Source organism: Monodelphis domestica, chromosome 1 (assembly GCF_027887165.1).
Source record: "Monodelphis domestica isolate mMonDom1 chromosome 1, mMonDom1.pri, whole genome shotgun sequence".
In the NCBI taxonomy this organism is placed as follows: Eukaryota; Metazoa; Chordata; class Mammalia; order Didelphimorphia; family Didelphidae; genus Monodelphis; species Monodelphis domestica.
In genome coordinates, this window is record NC_077227.1 from 570,190,713 (window position 1) to 570,209,972 (window position 19,260).

A 19,260-nucleotide genomic window follows, 5' to 3' on the forward strand; every position below is an offset into this window, starting at 1 on the left:
CATTAGGAGATTTTTGTTTATAATCATTAAGTCAAAAATTCATGAAGGTCTGTAATATGAAGGATGAAGTAGGGTGGGAATGGAAATAGGAAGGAAGGATAGACTAGAGATTTTTGTAGAAGTGGAATTAGTGGGAATTAATAACTGAGAATACTGATTTTGAACATGACTAATTGGGAAAATGGCAGTATCATGACAGTAAGTAGTAAAGTCATGCAAATGAGCCAGTTTCTCCTAAGGATAATGAACTTATTTCTGATACTGCCCAAAATTATTTTTATAATTCTCAAGAATTAATTCTGAAAAATTTTCCTTGAAATGTTAAATATATGTTATAAAATCAGATCTTCTAATTAGGTAGAAATAGTATTTTATTTACTTGTGAAATCTTAATAGAAAAAATCTTTTTGCTTTAGAAAGGTGCTGCATGTATTCAGTATTATTGGCAATAAGAATTTGTGAAATATTATCAAATGTAGCACTTTAAAAATGTAATTAAACCTTTATTTCAGTAAATTTGGGAGGTTTGAAGGATCACATCAAAGAAATCCAGAGATGCCGACGTTTGATCCTTATTGCATGTGGGACAAGTTATCATGCGGGAGTTGCAGTAAGTGTTTTCTTAAAATTTCTGGTGCACTTGATTTTATTGTATATTCAGAATTTCTCTGATAACATACCCTATACAATATCTTTTCTAAAAGCAAATGTTATTTTCTCACTTTTGCTACAAAAGTGAAATTGATTCAAATTTAAAAGCTGCTTCAAGCTATTATATTGGTATAGGGTCATTTTATCTCAGAAAAATGACCTCAGAAGAAGTAAAATTTCTTCTGCTCTGGAAAAAATCTGTAGTTCTCTCTTTATTTTTGACTACTGAGAATCAGAGAAACTTCAGCAGATTTACTGACAGGAGAACTCTTTGTACCTTCAAAAAATATGTTTTGATTTTTGTAGGACCTTTTTTTTTTTGCCATATTTTTAATTAGAAGGTGAAATACTAGCCTAAGGACAATTAATTGACTTAGAGTGTATTTTTAATATGGGGCCATTGAACTGCAAGGATATTTTTTGTCCAAAACTAGAAGTTAACTACTAATTGGTGTCTTTCAGCATTAATGACTGTTTCCATTAAATAATTGGCTTATGGTAGTTGATGAAAACCAGATATCAGCTCATTAGTGTTTCTTCAGAAGCAATCTCATTTATTCTAGTGCGGTTTTTTTGGGGGGGTTGTTTTTGACAGAGTTGAGCAGGTAGATGAATCACAGATATTTTTCTCCTGAGAAAATGCTTTGAAAGCTTAAAAAAAAATCTGAGGAGTAGCAATCCAGTTCTTTCATCTGACTGGAGACAAGACTGTAATCAGACCATTCCAGAAGAAGCATCTGCTCTAATGGTCCCTATTTGATTTTGTTGCATCATGGCAGGGGGGAAGAAAACATATTTTTCTAATTGTTATGTAATAGCAATAGTTTTCCATTCAAAGAATAGCCCATCTGTTTATACAGACATCTTTTTTTTGTGATGCTATTTTAAAACTATCCACAGTTAAAATAAATGGCCAGTCATGGATATCTATTTTCCTTTGTTCTGAAAAATATGCCTTTAAATTAGTATATATCCCATAGAGTAAACATAAATTATTGAATCTCTGTATGTTTGAAGGGAAAACATTTTTCACATGTTTTATACACAGATAGCTTTTTTGTAAAAACAAAACAGTTTATTGATGTTGCTAAAAATTCAGAGGATCATTTTTTTTAGATTAAGTAATTAAAAACTTTGATAGTTTTCTCCCCTGAAGGTAAGGTAAGTCCTGTGTTAATTACTGTTAGGGTTTTCTATCTTTTTGTAAAGTTTTTATTTTTTACACTGTTTTTATAAACACCATATAACTGTTCTTCAAGGGGGCAGTAAAAAAAAAATTAGACCTGAAACTTTGTGAAATATGTATATTAAGTAATACTGGTATTTTGAACATGAAAAGCTTTTTTGTAAATAACATGCAAATAAAATTAAAAAAATCCACTGGTCAGTGTGATAAAAGTATGATGAAACTAATCTTTTCTAAATCTTAGGTTGTACAGAGCCTTAACTGCAAAGAGAAATTTTCATTTATTTTATTTATTTATATTTTTAATTATAGGAAAATGAAGTTGTTTTATAGAAGAATAATATCTTAGTGGCACATTAGGAAATTAAAAGTGCTGACCTGTATCTCCTCCATGGAGAGAATACTATACCACTGAAATCCCAGGCTCAGAGTCTGCATTTTTTCCCTATATTTCCTGCTGTTGAACGTGGGGCAGCCTGGGGGAAGAGTGACTGTCCTGTGGCAGGCAGGAAGGAGTTTTCACAAAGTGGAAACCTGACTTGTTTTGTTTGCTTTCATTGTTTTTGGCATATTGCAGTTTATGTGTCCCCTTTGTGATACCTGGTTTAGGTATCTGGACCATATTTTTTCATAGAAGGAATTTGATGAATTTAAGGATTATATTATCTAGTTGTAACATAACAAACCTTCAGCAAATTGACAAGAACCTTTAAAAGATCCCTGCAAAGAAACTTTAGATTGAAGATTATACTGTTAGAAAACTGAAGAGAACAAGAATATAGTTGAATTGATACTTTAGTGGTATGTTCTCTTCCTCATCAATAATATAAACGAAAAGCAATGTTCTATCAGGTCAGATAAGAAATTGAGTCTCCCCAAATTCAAAATTCTAAAGGAAATTATTTAAAATGTGAAATGATGATGATGTGAAATAGTGATACATTGCTTTTTGTTAATAACGAACCCCACTAACATATTGTACCTTAAAATATTAGCTAATTTTATTATGAAGCCATCACAATTAGCAAGAACATAAGGGTATCACCTATAAACATTCTTGATATTTGCTTACTTCAAAAAAACATAATTTGGAGACATACTTTTCTAACCTGTTTAAATTTTTCTAAATGAAGAATTTTAGAAGGTTTGAGTCCATTTGTTAAGAGGATAAAAATGCAACATCTTTCATTTATTTTGTAAGAATAACTGATTGACATCAGCATAGCTGAGAATTTACTAACTGAATTTCAGTGAAAAATATTTTCATAATTAGTTGATGGTTCTTGAAAATGAGTAATAGGTACATCAATGTACTTGTTTGGATGTACCTAGTTTTGTCAGCTTTTGTTTTTCTTAGCTAGGATAGCCTTTGAAACAAAGAATTGAAATTAACAGAAATATTGAACCTGACCTTTGATCACTATCACAAACTATTAAACTAAGATCTTAGAAAGTAATGAGTATTCAAACACATCACTCTCACTAAAAATATTACTAATATTAATTCTTTTAGTGTACTGAAGGGTTATTTGTATCATCAATAAAGTTAAAATCTCATTCAAAATGTCCACTTTTAAAACATTTTATTATATATATGCTACTGTATTAATATGTAATTTACAAATAAATATACATATGTTGGGAGTGTGTCTGCTCAAAATATTTTTGTGGTTAGAGGTCATGATAAAAAAGTTTGGCAATGATTACCTTTACCAATAAAATCACAGATATAATCCCCCCCAAAGTCCCCAAACAAAAACTCAAACATTATATACCACTTGTCTTCTTTGTACACAGTACTCAATAATTTGATGAATAAATGATCACAGAAACCAAGGAAAGAAAACATTTAAGGAAGATGAATATTGAAAAAAATTCCTGGAATTTGGCAATTAAATAATTAATAATGAAGGAACAATTTTTTTAGAGCAGTAGATCCAAATTGTAGGTGACTTAGGAAGTGGAAAGAGTATGTAGTGTATACTTTTGAAAAGTTTGGTGGTGGATAGCAGAAAAATGCAATGATCACTTGACAGAGTAGGAGAATTAAGGGAAAAAGTTTTAGGATAGTAAGAGCTGTGATCATTTTTATAGGAAGAAGTCAAGGCACCAAGGTTGGAGATGTATAATTAAGGTTAGACAGTGAATGGAGAGCAAAGTCACAGAGGACTGGGGGAATGATGGCTTAGGGCATAGAGGGAATTGGAGAGGAAGTAAGAGATTTTTTATAAGTTTTAATTTTATCAATTAATTGGGAAACAAGGCCAATTTACTAAGATTGAGTGGAAAAGGTGTAAGCTTGAGCCTTGAGGAGTGAAGAAAAGATTAATTAATTAAGATTAAAAGATAAATTCCACCGTCTTTAAGTGAAAAGGCTATTTAAAACACTAAAAGCTATATAACTTTGATATTTCTTTTACAGACCCGTCAAGTACTTGAGGAGTTGACAGAATTGCCTGTTATGGTGGAACTTGCCAGTGACTTTCTGGATAGAAACACTCCAGTTTTTCGAGATGATGTTTGCTTTTTCATCAGTCAGTCAGGTATATTAATTTAGAATTATAAAGTAAGTTTTTATATGTGTGAATTTTATATTTGACACATTTTAGAACACTTGATTTCTTTGTAAAGATATCATTTTACTAATTACACGTATTAACAATTTCCTCCATAAGTTTTCTGAAGTTATGTGATCCAAATGGTCTCCCTTCTTCCTCTCTCTCCCCTTTCTGGAGATGGTAAGCAGTTTGATCTGGGATAAATTTGTATTATCATGCAAAACATTTCCATATTCATGTTTGTAAGAGAATACTCATATAAAACCCAAACCCCAAAATAAAAGCTCAGATAAACTAAAGTGATCATGCACTTTGATCTACATTCTAACTCCAGCAGTTCTTTTTCTGGAGGTAGGTAGCATTCTTTGTCATAAGTCTCTCAGAATTGTCCTGGATCATTGCATTGCTGAGAGTGGCTAAATCTTTCACAGTCTATCATTCTACAATGTTGCTATTACTATATACAGTGTTCTCCTGGTTCTGCTTATCCATGAAGGTCTTTCCAGGTCTGTCTGAACTCTTCCCTTTCATTCATCATTTCTTAAAGCACAATAGTGTTCCATCATCTTCATATACTGCAATTTGTTCAGCCATTCCTCAATTGATGGACATCCCATTAATACTTTGAAATACTTTAAATGATGTCTTAATGTTATTCTTAATGATTCCACCATCTTTAGGTGTCAGAAGATAGTAAAAAGCATAATGATTATTTCTAATGACATGACCAATGTAAATACCATTTGTATAATATTTGGTTTAAAAAAATAATCTGCTCTCTGCATATATGTAGCTAGAAGGTCATAGCATCAAAAAAGATCCAAATTTAAGATGATTTAGAAGGAAATATACACTGAAAATATTTATATGATTTCTAGTGATAAATTATTTACTCTTCAGGAATAATTATTTTAGAATGAATAGTAATTTAAGAAGTTCACTTAAAACTTACTTATGAATTAATGCATATAAAATATTTTGTAACCTTAATCACTATGTAAATATGAATTATCAAAATAATATATATGTGTATATTTGTTGCACTTTTTTTTTCAACAGGAGAGACAGCAGATACATTAATGGGCCTGAGGTATTGTAAAGAGAGAGGAGCCTTAACAGTAGGAATTACAAACACTGTTGGCAGCTCCATATCAAGAGAGACAGATTGTGGAGTTCATATTAATGCTGGTCCAGAGATTGGTGTGGCCAGCACAAAGGTAAATTGAATTGACTCTTTCTCATATGGTAAAAATGTATAAAACAAATTGTAGTTTCTTAAATTTCTAATATCTGATTTTTAGCAAATAATATTTAGGCAACATATGTAAAATGACATAATAATGATAGTTATGTTGTCTGAGAGGATGTTGTTAGGGACAAGTGTGTAAGAGTTAAGATTTAAATTCATATGTATAGAATTTAAATTTAGCTTTCTAATTTGACTTTGCAAATATTGTTTGTACTAATATATATCCTGGAGATTCAGAAACAAAATAATCCCTGCCCTGAAGAAGTTTTCAATCACCTAGGGGACAGGGAGGACATATGACACATACATGGAAATTTAATATGTAATATACAAATATAATAATATATAAGATGAACTCAAAGGGGAGAACTAGACAACATAGTCTAGGAGTATTTAAAGGAGAAAATATTTTTAGTTGGGTGAGTAAGGGAAGGCAAAACAAGAGATGATAGCTGAACCTTGAAGAAAGATGAGGTTTTGAAATTACATTTGAAGAGGGAATATGCTGTTGGTATGGGGGCACATGTGCAGAGATGTAGAAAATGGCATGCTGAATTCATAGAACTACTAGTAGTCCTGGTGGACTAGAACTTAAAGGTCTTAAAGTAGGGGGCAAGATAATAGGAAATGTAATAATGCAATATAGTTTGGAAGTAGATTATGGAGGGCCATAAATGTCAGATCAAGGAGTTTGTATTTGATTTTAGATGCAATAGAGAACCTCTGCAGGTTTTATAATTGGGAAATTACATAGTTAGACTTGTTTCATATGAAGATTATTTTTGAAGATATATGAAGGCTGAATTGGTTGGAAGAGAGACCATTGGTGGTGAAACCAATTAGCAGACTATTAAAGAAGGGCCTATTAGTAATTAGTAATGAGGTCCTGAACTAGAGTGGTGGCCTTATGAGTTGAGAGAAGGAAATGGATGTGAAATTTTTGTTGCAAGATTATAATTATCAGGACTTGGCAACTAATTGGATTTTTAAGGGGTGAAGGAGAGAAGAGGCAGAGATGAGTGTGAGGTTCTGAACCCAAGTGATTACAATGATGATGGTATCAGTAACAGAAATCAACAAGTTTGGAAGAAGAGTGGGTTTAGAGGAAACAAATTATATTCCATTTTGGACATATTGACTTTAAAATGCTAGTGGCACAACAGGGTAGAGATACATAGAAGGCAGTGGGGGAAGTAGGACTCTAGAGTTTATGAGAGATTTTACTGCTGAATGTGTGTGTGTGTGTGTGTGTGTGTGTGTGTGTGTGTGTGTGTGTGTGTGTGTGTTTGTATGTATGTATCTAGATATTTATATTTTGAGTCATTTGTAAGAGATGAATATTGGAATAGATAGTGTAAGGGTTAAAATTAAGGCTTTGACTAAAATATATGATTCAAAGTATTATTGCTCAAAGTGGAAGTGACCTTTAATAGCTTTTATTTACAAAAGAGGTAGAAAGAGTGAAAGTAGAGAAATACAAAAAGAGGGTAGAGAAGACCTACTCAGCCAGGACTTATCGACCTTCAACCAGAATGAAACTCTCCAGAAGATAGGAAGGGAAAAACAGCTGTCCACTCACCCAAGTTCCCTCCAAGAGGCAGGTCAAGACTATGACTCAAGCTGAAGGTGACTCCTGAGGCTGACATTCTTTCTTGAGCCAACCTTCTTCCTTAGGCTGACTTCCTTCTTGAAGTCCAACTCCTTGAAGCTGACTTCCTTCTTGGAATCGACTTCCTCCTTTAGGCCCAGAAATTCAGGGCCTTTTATAGCATATTCTTGTCTCTTCCTCTTTTCACAGGGACCAATCAGTTACACCTTCCAAATTGTCTCAGTGTTTGTGGGAACCTGTTCTCACCTTCTGAAGGTCAATTTCTCATCAAAAAGGTTCAGTTTCCTGATTGAAAAGTGTCTGTGGGTCCGAACTCTTAAAAGAATTCACAAGTTTCTGACTAATTGAGTTATCACCCATTTTCTGGAGTTATCACTCATTTTAGCAAGTGACTTATGAACTCCCTTACTTAGTGTTCACACTTCACAATAGATCACCAAAAAAGTATTGAGAAACAGGAGGGGCTAGGGTAAATTTTTGGAGAATATGTTTAATAAGGAAAAAATGGTTAGAGCAAAGCAGACTGAGCAGAAACTGAATGGGTAATGGATAAGTAAGAGAATCAAGAGAGAACAGTGTTCCATAGAAGCCAAGGTAGGAAAGAATTTTTTGGAAGAGAGTTTTGCCAATATTATTGAATGTTGAAAAACTGTGTTTAAAATGTTATTTTGAAAGTATTGGTTAATGTCTGTTTCAGAGAATAACTCCCATACCTACTATATTTATTAAGAAACTATTCTATGTGTTGCTTAGTTGATTTTTAGTCATATCCAACTTTTTATAACCCCATTTGTGATTTTCTTGGCAAAGGATAATGGAGAGGTTTGCTATTTTCTTCTTCAGCTCATTTTTCAGATGAAGAAACCAAGGCAAACAGGCTTAAGTGACTTCTCTAGGATTACAGAGCTAATAAGTGTCTGAGGCCAGATTTGTACTCAGAAAGATGAGTTTGGGCCTAGCTCTTTAGCAACTGTGCCACCTGGTTGCCTCTAGTACATAGTGTACTGTTTTATGCACTGGGAATAAAATGACAAAAAACCAGCATAGATTATGTGTTAAAAGTTCCTAATTTAATTATGTGTATGGGAGCAGGCAGGCAAAGTATACATAAATTCCTGAAATGCAAGTTTGTATTTCACACATATGTATGAAGACTACATAGGAGAGAAGTCAACTATAGTGGCATTGATTATTTGAGGGAAGAAGTTGTTAAATGTGGATATGATGATTTATGAAATGAACAATATTGATCTAGAGATTATGAAGTTTTGGGATCATGAAGATAGAAAATTGAAGGACTTTAGAGCATTATTACTCATAGCTGAAGATAGAGATATTAAAGAGAATAGGAAGAGGATGTGTATGTATGTGTGAAAAGATGGCAAAGACAGTTAGGTAAGCCAGAGAGCCTGGGAACACCTAGACCACTAATTCTGCTAGTCCACCCCTAAAACCATCATTTAGTGAATCAACCTCTCTACATAAGGCATCAGTCATCCCTACAAATTGCTTACCAGCTCCCACTTATAGGACGGGTGACCCGCTTAATCTGAGGCAGCAAGGCATCCTTAAAGGGAAGTAAGAGGTGGCCAAGAATCCAGTATCTAAGAACCTTGGATGTGACAGCACTCCCTAGACCACAGGGTCCTCCTTCTAGCCGGGGGGAAGCTTCCCCTTTAGAGATACACATTCTGACCCCACCATCTGTGGGTGTTGTCACCACAGGTACTAAAGGCCCTGTAAAGAAAATTCTTGCCCCTAAAGTCCTTAATACTGTCAGATGATTCAACATCATAAGCTAATAGAGTTTTATCACTAGAAATGACATTAAAGAAGAGGCATTAGCATCCACTATGCCACCGTATCCTTAAGGACCTTTCTATTTGCTTTGCAGCTGAAGTCTACAATAACTATTGTTACCTCCATTAGAATGTTAGCTCTTTGAGAGCAGGGACTGACTGAGTTTTCTTATCTGTAGCCCCATCACTTAGTTTAGTATTTAGTGCATATCACTTAAATGCTTTTTAGTTAGATTCTTTCATTCTAGATGGAGGATTTAGCCAGTAGAATATAATTTATTTTGTGAAAAATCTGATCAAGAGGGTTATAAGCTGAAAAAAGGAAGGTTCAACAGTATAGTCCCCAAGTATATCTTCTAAGTAAGATATTACGGAGAAAGGTTATAACCTAGAGAAGAAATTTGGTATCTAGTAATTTGCTGAAGAAAATAAAGGGAAGAAAATGATACTCATATCCTTAGATGTCTAAACATACATGGACAGATTGTGAGTAGTGAACAAAGGAAAACTGTGGGTATGTTAGGAATGTATGACCTTATTTTATCTTTAAGGCTTAGCATTATAGATTTAATACTGAAACATGGCACTGAAAGGGTAGACATTGTTCAAAGGGAGCAGTTTAGAAAGGAAAGATGGCAGGGCAGTACTATCTATCAAGAAAATATTCATTTACTTGGACCACAATTGATGAATATGACTGGAAGTGAACATTTGGGTAAGGATTGAAGGACAGAGAAATAGAAGCAATGATATATGTTAGAGGTGTCTAGCCAGATTGAAGAAATGAATAATGAATTCTTGGTACAAATCTGGCATTGAAACAGGAGTATATAAATACTCAAGGCTACTCTTTACCTAAAAGTAAAGCACATAAATTTTTGAATTGCTGTGAATTTCAAATTTTAGAAAGTAAAAGAAGAAACTAAGGTAACTGCTATGGTGGTATTTTGATGTGTTCTACTCTGGTTCAGAGACTAGGCTTCTACCCAGCTTTCTCAGTAACTAAGCCAAATAGAGAGGCGTGGGATGAATTATGTGAATAGTAGCTCATTTTTGTATATGGCTCTTAACAATTTGCAAAAGTATTAAAAAATACTAGTATATTCGTTATTATCCTCATTCTACAAATGAAGAAAAAAAGGAATGAATTGAACTTTCTTGCTTGAAATCATAGATGACATAATTAATTGAGATTCACATTGAGGTCTCGACTCAAATTTTGTTCTTCTACCTATTGCTGCTCGCTCTGATAGAAAAGTAGATTTTAAACTCTATGAATTATATTACTTTCAAACTGTTGATTAATAAATTAGTTCTGTATTCTGTTGTTTAAAACTTTCATAAATGATTTGGCAAATATCCAGAGATCATAAGATAGGATCTTAAAATATTGTAATTATCTTAGAAAGAAGGATCAGTCAAAATAAAAAAGAAAATCTACTACAGATAAGTAAAAAGGCACCTGCTTAAGTTTATAATGTCAGCTTACATGTAGAGCATTAAGGAAACATGAGTTCTTGTAGAAGAGAGTTAAGAATTTTAGTGTATTGCATACTGAGCCCACATTGTGGTAAGGTTGTCACCCCCCCCCCCAAAAAAAAAAAAAACTAATACAGTGCTAGGCTTCATTATTAGAAACAATACCAGGAATGATGCTAGTCCCCATTGAACTCCATCCTATATAATCAGTCAACAAACATTGATAGGTACCTTTATGTTCTATTAAGCACCTAGTATGTGTCATATCCTGTGGATACAAAGACAAAAATGAAATAGTACCTATTCTTAAGGAGTTCATATTCTATTATTGAAGATAATGTGTACCTAAATAAACATATATAATATAATTTTGGTGAGGAGGAAGGCACCAGATGCTAGGAAAATTAACAAGTAATTTTTATATGACAATAGTTGATAAGCAGAGTTTTGAAGGGAATAAAATTCTAAGAGTCAGGTAAGGTGATTTTGCCTAAAATTATATAGATTATATAGATGTATAGGTTCCATACATCTCCCAATTACCTAAAATTTTTATTAAATTAAAGCAGATTTTAATGTATAGCAAACTATTACTAGACTAAAAGAAATGAGGTCACAAAGAGTCAGGTATGACTGAAATGGCTGAACAACAAAACTTTATCAGGCTGATAGGAATATATTGGTTAAACTTAAGGTGCTCTATAAATGGAAGCTATTATTGTTAAGCCCATTTATGGATAGTATTTGAGATATTCTTTTGTCACATATGTTTTTAACTTCTTTTCTCCTACATGTAAGTTGTGAAATAATAGACTTTTGAAACATCTTCCAATTTGATGAGAGATGGAAGATTATGGTATTCATTAATTGCTTATAATAAGCTAATAGAGGGCTTAGATGCAATTTTAATTTTATCATGTGATAAAATACCTTTAAAGAAAAGGAAGTCAGTTGATTCTGGTACTAAAGAAAATTTGTGTAAGGAAAACATCTTTCTATAAGGGAGATTTATTACTCATTGGAGTCTATAAATTTTATACAATATTAATAGTAATGACATACATGTTTTAGTAAAGAAAAATGTTAGGCCACAAATACAGACAATAAATTCAATGCATCTCATTTGTAAGCCAGAAAATCTATTAAACACATGTAAATATATTTTAATCTTATAATTTACAGAGAAAGTTCTGTGAAGGAAGTTAAGGATTAGTTTGTGGGATATTTTGGTCATGTGAATAGCTAAGGAAATTATGCTTTATTTGATGTTTTTGATGAAGAAGTAGTTAACCATGTCAAAACTCTGAATTTTGATGTTGTTACAACCTCTGAATTCCTTTTTTAGCACAGAGTTTTAGATGGTGTCTAATTCTTTCCACTAAATGGCTAAATATAGTTTAGCTTGAACTCACAGACATCATAACAAACTGTAAGTGAATGAAAAAGCATTTATTAAGTATTTATAATGTGCCAGGCAGTGGAATAAAAGTACAAAGTGAACTTTGGCATTGACCTCAAGGAGCTTGTATTCTAATGGGAAACTGAAAACATACAGGACAGCGATGACTAAGGACAAAGATGGTTTGGAAAGTTAGAGAGATGGAGAGTGGAATCACATAGCAATGACAGCAGTAATTTTGTTATGACAGATTGGGAAAATAGGGCAGAGGCAATGAATTGAAGGTCATAATAAGAGTATGCAAAGTGTAAAAACATGGGAGAGGTGGAATAATGGAAAATTGTGTTTAGAGAATGGAATTTTAGTGTTAAGGAGTGTAGAAGTATAGCAGTGATGCTGAAGTCTTAAAACATCCCTAGACCAAACTTCTTAGTCCCAGACTTCAGTATACATGAAGTAAAATAACAAAAAAAGTAATAATCTTTGCCCCTAAAAGTTGTTACAAGTCCTAAAAAGATAAGTAACTAACTTCAAGATTATACTAAAAAAATCAGTAGCTCTGAATGAGATGTAACATAATAGAAATGAAATAAATTTGAAAATAGAAGATGTCTGTGTTTAAATTACAACTCTTCCATTTATTGCCTGAGAACTTTTGGCAAAAACCAACTCTTTTGGCCTCATTTTCCTCTCTGAAAAAGTTTTGGTGGATTAAATAACAGAAATGGGAACAATTTAAAATGTAACCATGGAAATACCATAAAAATCTCAACTTTGAGATGCATATGTGGCATGAAGACACCATGGCCTTTGTTGCCTTCATATGCAAAAATGCATTTTATTCATTTCCTCATGCTCATATCACCATTACTCAATTACTGTGATGTTTTCTCCCCTTACTTTTGCCATAATCAAAAAATAACCACCTAGAATCTACTATATTTCCAGTTATTTTCTGGACATGGTAGTGAGTGACAGGGAAGCATACCACTATTGTCTTTGAGGAATTGACTATTTGAGGAGACCAAATTTACATAAAATAATTTTTTTGTTTGTTAAGTCAGCAAGCATCCAATTAAAGTCCTTCAGTCTTTATTCTCAAGACTTATTTATGGGTTGATTGTTCTAGTAAGTATGTGGAAATACTCTCAAAATATGTTAGTTATACTGTAGCAGGATATAATGTGTTACTAAAATCATGATGCTATACAAAATCATTCAATAAAAACTAAAGAGCTTATGGGGAAAAGAGGTTTAAAGGAAACACTCAAAAAAGTTGACAGTGATATATAGAAAAGATATGCACTCAAAAATGTTAGCATAGTTTCATAGATATTAAATAGTTAGAAATACATAAATACTACAATAAATCATGGTAGCATCATCCATGGCCTGAGGCTGCCATTCTTTCAGCTGGGTTTGTGAAGTTTATAGCTGGAGGAAAGAGCAAGCATGAGTAGGAGGACAGAAGGGTAGAGTTCTAGTGAAATACCTGGGTATGGATTCGCCTTTCTTTGCCCACAGCTCCTACTGTACCAGTATTTATACAATGAACATGGCACTTTACCTTGAAAAAGACCTGAAGTTTACTTGTGCAAATGAGCACTGGAAAAGTTTGAATTGCAGCTTGTCAGTTATTGTGATGTGGTACAGTTTTCTGAGTTCTTGAGGTTAAAATTGTGCATAATACAAAGTGAAATTTGTGTTATGCTAAAGTTTTTCCTTTATATATTAAATGTATTGGATAAATTCATTTTTAAAAAATAAGCATTGTATCAGAACTATATCAAAGTCTGTATGTGATATTTTGTCTTTAATATTTTTGTAAGTATTTAAATAAAATAATTTCTCCTATTAAGCATAAACCAGGGAAAATGATGCAATTAGTATATATATATATTTTATACTTTTATATAAAAGTAATACATCCATTTTAGACACTTCATATGTGATGCTTGTTTGAGGATTGAAAGTACTTAAGTACACATTTATTTCCTTTAAAGCTTTGATTTGACTGTTTTGCTCTTTGGAAGTAGAGTAGGTACAGAGAGAGTGTTGATAATGAAAATTGGAACTGGAAACTGGTCCATATTTTAAAAAGAATTGTTAGTCGTAAACCTTCTTTCTTTCCTGTAGCTTCAGCTAGGGAGAAAGAGTTTTGCTTACTTTCAAAAGTTTAATTTCTAGTATTTCTTTTAGTTTAGTAATAGTTTGCTATACATTAAAATCTGCTTTAATTTAATAAAAATTTTAGGTAATTGGGAGATGTATGTAATCTATACATCTATATAATCTATATAATTTTAGGCAAAATCACATTTGAGCTTTAAAAATAATTAGTTTGGGGATTTTGATCATGGAAAACTCATACTTTTTCAAACTTTGGAATGAGTCATTTGTTCCTGGATTGTTTCAGTATTACCAGTATCTTACTGATCACACCTCCTAAACCTCTTTGCTTTTTCTTAGTGATAAATTAAACACCTAAAATGTTTGTATTTGTGGAGTCATTCTGTAGCTGAATTACTAGTAAACTATAAGTAATTTCTGATCTTCAGGGTATTGGCCTTAGACTCTTGGAAACGTATTGAAAAGAAAACTTTATTTAGTGAATTAGATCTCATATTTTTTGTTTATAACATTGTGGGAGGGAGGAAGGGAGCAGGTTTTTAGTAAGTGCCTTTTATGTGCCAGATACTATGCTAAGCAAATTATAAATATCTCATTTGACCCTCACAATAATCTTGTAGGGTAGGTGTTCTTGTTCTATAGATGAGGAAATTGAGGCAAACAGGTTAACTGACATACATAGGATAACACAGCTAGTATCTGGGGTCAAATGGGAATTGCCTTCCTGATTCCAGGTCCAGTGCTATATCTACTGTACCACCAGCTGCCTAATAAAACCAGAAGGCTAATGAAGATTAATACAGTAGCATTACAGTAGAGTTCCTGTTTTCTAAAACCCTTCCTGAACTGCAAGTTGCCAATAAAATATAGTTTCTTTGACATATTCTCCTTTTGGTCATGGAACCTTAAAGTTCCCTAAAGTTCCTAGGAGATTTTATGCATAGATTTAATGCTGGAAGAGACTATTGAGTTATTTAGTTCAACCATTTAATTTTACAGATGAAGGAACTGAGACATAGAGAGTTAAAATGATTTGCCTAGGGTTCCACAGATTGTGAGTCTTAGAATCTAGGCCCTTTGCCAAATCCTGCCCTCTTTCCCTACCACAATCCTAGAATATAGAGATAATATTTCTATTATGACTTAGACATAGAGAATGTTATTAATTCCATTGGAACAAAAACTCCTTTTCCATTCATTTAATTTGTATTCACAAAGCCCAATACTGTTCTTGACAAATAATGGATACTTAGTAAATACTTGTTGATTGCATACTACATATAAAACCTACTGTAGTGAATTAAGGATTGAGAAGACTTCCAAACTGAATTGTTTTAGATATGTTTTTGAAACGTCATTTAATCTAGAAAAGCTTTTAGCATTTGTGAAGTTCTTTATGTACAAAGCATTTGGTAGGGGTTCTGAGCATATAGATTTTAGAACTGGAAGATGGTCTTTGTTCTCAAGAAGCTCACATTATAATCATTTTTTTAAACCCTTACCTTATTTCTTAGTATCAATTCTAAGACAGAAGAGTGGTAAGGGCTAGGCAATCGAAGTTAAGTGACTTGTTCAGGGTCTCACAGATGGAAGTGCCTGAGATCAGATTTGAACCCAAGTCCTCCTGACTAGGCCTGGAGCTCTATCTGCTCCACTACCTAGTTGCTCCCTTTTAGTGCTTCTTAGAGTAGATGCCATATATTGTGTGTGTGTGTGTATGTGTGTATGTTTGTTTGTGAAGGTCTTCTCTTGAGCGGTTCTCAAAAAGAGAGATTTATAATTTATAAATTTGGCATAGTGGTCAGAATGCTAGCCTTGGAGTCCATACAACCAAGTTTTAAGTCTTGCCACACACAAAATATTTCTTTTGACAAGTGTTGGTCCAAGGGATGTATGACTGTGGGCAAGTCATTTAACTTATTAGACACATCCACAAAACTGGAAAATATAGAGGACAGTGAAGATCAGTGGAGGAGGTATTCATATCACAAATCAGGAGCTCCCTCACCCCACTCAAGTAAATCACAAATCTGGTTCTCTCCTCATTCCTTCCCCCCTACCCCCCAAAAAAGAGAGAAGACTATAGGTACAGGTACTGAATTGAGAAGTTTAAAAGGGGAGTCACTCCTCAGAATACAGGCACTAATAATAAAATGGGAAAAAAATATTCCCCCTTCCCCAACTTCTTTCCTAATTCTTTTTTCTACTCTTTTGTTTTGACCCATGGTTGCATTTAGAACACATTTAGAGTGATCTTCCACATGTTTTTATTGCCCTTACATTGATGTTTTCTTTTCAGAACATAAATTTCTAGACAAGGGAGGTTTTAAAAAGATTTTTTTGTAACCACTTATTGATTCATTTATGAACCGATGCTGTGCTATTTATTGTCAAATTGCTCACATGCTCCTATCTTTTCTACTCAAGAGCCTCAGCTATTCCTGGATGACATTGCATCCCTACCTGTCTGTGATTTCTAGTACTGGTACTTGTTCTCATGCTGGCCAACTTATTGATTCCAGGAAGGAAGTGAGATTACTTCTAGCTTCAAATTGCTACTTCTGGATTCTCCTTTTGTTGCCATCTCTCAGCTACCTCTCCTTGTTCCTCTATGCACATTTTTTACCCAGTCTTGATCCCAGTGTCTGTCATCTTTTGACTCCTAGGACATTGTCCATCCTTTATCAATTCAGTGCCTAGATCATAGTTGTTCTTTCCAACTGAACTCCTTTCCTTTACCTGAGATACTAAAGTATATATTTTGATTGGATTTAGATTTGAAATAGACCATGCTCATCATCTGCTTCAATTCCTTTAGTTCATAAGTGAGAAACCCATGGCCTGTAGATATGTTTGCTTTTTGTTACACCCCCTCTTCCCCTTTCCTCCAATTAACACCCTCTTCCCTTGTCTTATTCCCCTTCTACTTCTCTGTGGGGTAAGATAGCATTCTATATACCCCATTGAGTATACTTGTTTTACCCTCTCTGAGCCCTTTCTGATGAGAGTAAAGTTTAAGCATTGCCCCTTGCCACCTCTTTATGTTATATAATTTATCCAATTCCATCTTTCCCTTCCCTTTTCTCTTAGTGAAACCCTCTTTCATCCCTTGATCGATTTTTTAAACATATTATTCATATGCATACATATCATGTCATACATATATATCTTTATATATCATCACATTTACATATACATCATATCCTTATAATCAGCTTACTTTCACCACCCTCTTTATGAGCAAATTCCTTCTATCTTCTCTACTACTGAGAGTAATTTTTGAGAATTACAGAAATCTTTTTTCATGTATACATATAAACTTTTTGACCTTAATGAGTCCTTTAGATTTTCTCTTTCTTTTTATCTTTTTGGGCTTATATTTGGACCTCAAATTTTTTGCTTAGGTCTTGCTTATTCCTCAGGAATGCTTGGAAATCTGTCTTATTGAATGTCCATGTTTCCCCATGAAAGAATATACTCAGTTTTATTGGATAAGTGACTCTGGGTTGTAAATCCAAATCTTTTGCCTTCTGTAATATCATATTACATGCCTTTCAATCCGGTAATGTAGAAGCCTCTAGGTCCTGTGTGATCCTGATTGTGAATGGTTTCTTTTTGATTGTTTGAAGTATTTTTGCCTTGGTTTGGTGGCTCTTGAATTTAGCTATTATATTCCTGGAAGTTGTTATTTGAGGATTTTTCTGGAGGTGATCTGTGAATTCTTTCAATTTCAATTTTATTTTCTTGTTTGATGATCTCTGGGCAGTTATCTTTGATAATTTGTTGTAATTTAATATCCACAGGTTTTTATTTGTTTTTCTTTTTTGATCATGGCTTTCAGGTAGTGCAATAATTCTCAAATTGTCTCTCCTAGATCTATTTTCTAGGTCAGTTGTTTTTTTCAATAAGATATTTCATGTTTTCCTCTATTTTTTCTTCTTGCATTACTTTCATTTCTTCTTACATCACTTTCCTTTCTCCTTGCATCACTTTCATTTCCCTTTCCCATTTTTCCTCTGTCTCTCTTAATTGGTATTTAAAATCCTTTTTGGGTTCTTCCAGAATTCATGTCCAATCCATATTTTCCTTTTGGACTATGGGGTGTGGTTCCTTTGCGTTCACTGTCCCCTTCTGTGTCTGTATCTTGCTCCTTATCTCTATAAAAATTCTTTAGTGTGAGATGCTTTTTTGTTGTTTGCTCATTTTTCCTATCTAATTATAGGTGGACTTGTGGGGATGATGTGATACTCTGAGGGCTGAGAGCTCTGAGAGCCCCCTCCCCCTGCTAATTCAGTTGGCCCTTGTAATCAGGCTTAGGTACAAGCTTTTGATCTCACTCTGATCTTGATCAGGTCAGGGACTGATCAAATTCTAGCCTCAGGCTTAGTCTCAAGTTTTTGATTTCACTGTCTACTTGATCCAATCAGGCATACCCTTGTTTGTCCTGTCTTGGAGCTCCACCCTGAGCCTAGGCAAAAAGATCAGTACTTAGTACTTAGTAGTATCCACCCCAAAGTGTGAATTAAGTCCTTGTCAATAGCCCAGACTAGAATTCCCTGGGCTAGGGCTCCCGACTTCACCACAGGTTTGAAATTTCAAGAGGTATGGGTTGGCTTGTACCTTTATTTGCTCAGGCAGGGTCTCAGGTCTAGATTTCGGTTCAGGAATGGGTTCTCAAACCTCAGACAGTAGATGTGTTTGTGTGTGTGTGTGTGTGTGTGTGTGTGTGTGTGTGTGTGTGTGTGTGTGTGTGTGTGTGTGTGTGTGTGTTGGCTTGCTGTTCCCCCCTTGCTACAGCTTCTTGTTGTCTCTGCTCTCCTCTCACCCCAGTCCCCCAGATGTTTGTTCCCTACATTTTGGGTTTTTCTTTTCTTGAAAGTTGTTTCACTCTGTCTCCTTCTTGGTTCTTTTGTTTTGTGGTGCTATTTTAATCTTGGTTGGAGAGGTCTCATGGTAGCACAGAGTTGTTGAGGATTACTCTGCCATCTTGACTTTGCACCCGCGCAGCCCCGCCTCCCCCCGCATTGATTTCATTTTACTGAGTTGGATGCAGAAAATGTTTTTTGAGACTTTTTAAAGGCAAAGGAAGTCAGTAAACGTAAAAACATTATAGGTGAAGAAAATAATATAATTGCACATACATATATAAGAGCATAGAGGTGGTGAATAGGTTTTCTTGATCGAAAGAGAGTTAGTGGTG

General features: G+C 33.8%; 1 protein-coding gene across 5 annotated transcripts in view; it reads left to right on the forward strand.

Moving 5' to 3' along the window:
• The window catches only part of GFPT1 (glutamine--fructose-6-phosphate transaminase 1), a 92,707-nt gene that overhangs the window by 55,140 nt on the left and 18,307 nt on the right, over positions 1–19,260 (forward strand). For all 5 annotated transcript variants that reach the window (XM_007476275.3, XM_007476273.3, XM_007476272.3 and 2 more), the window contains 3 exons: positions 513–610; positions 4,260–4,380; positions 5,455–5,612. In XM_007476275.3, the coding sequence (XP_007476337.1) occupies positions 513–610; positions 4,260–4,380; positions 5,455–5,612 (377 nt within the window). The remainder of the gene's footprint in view (positions 1–512; positions 611–4,259; positions 4,381–5,454; positions 5,613–19,260) is intronic.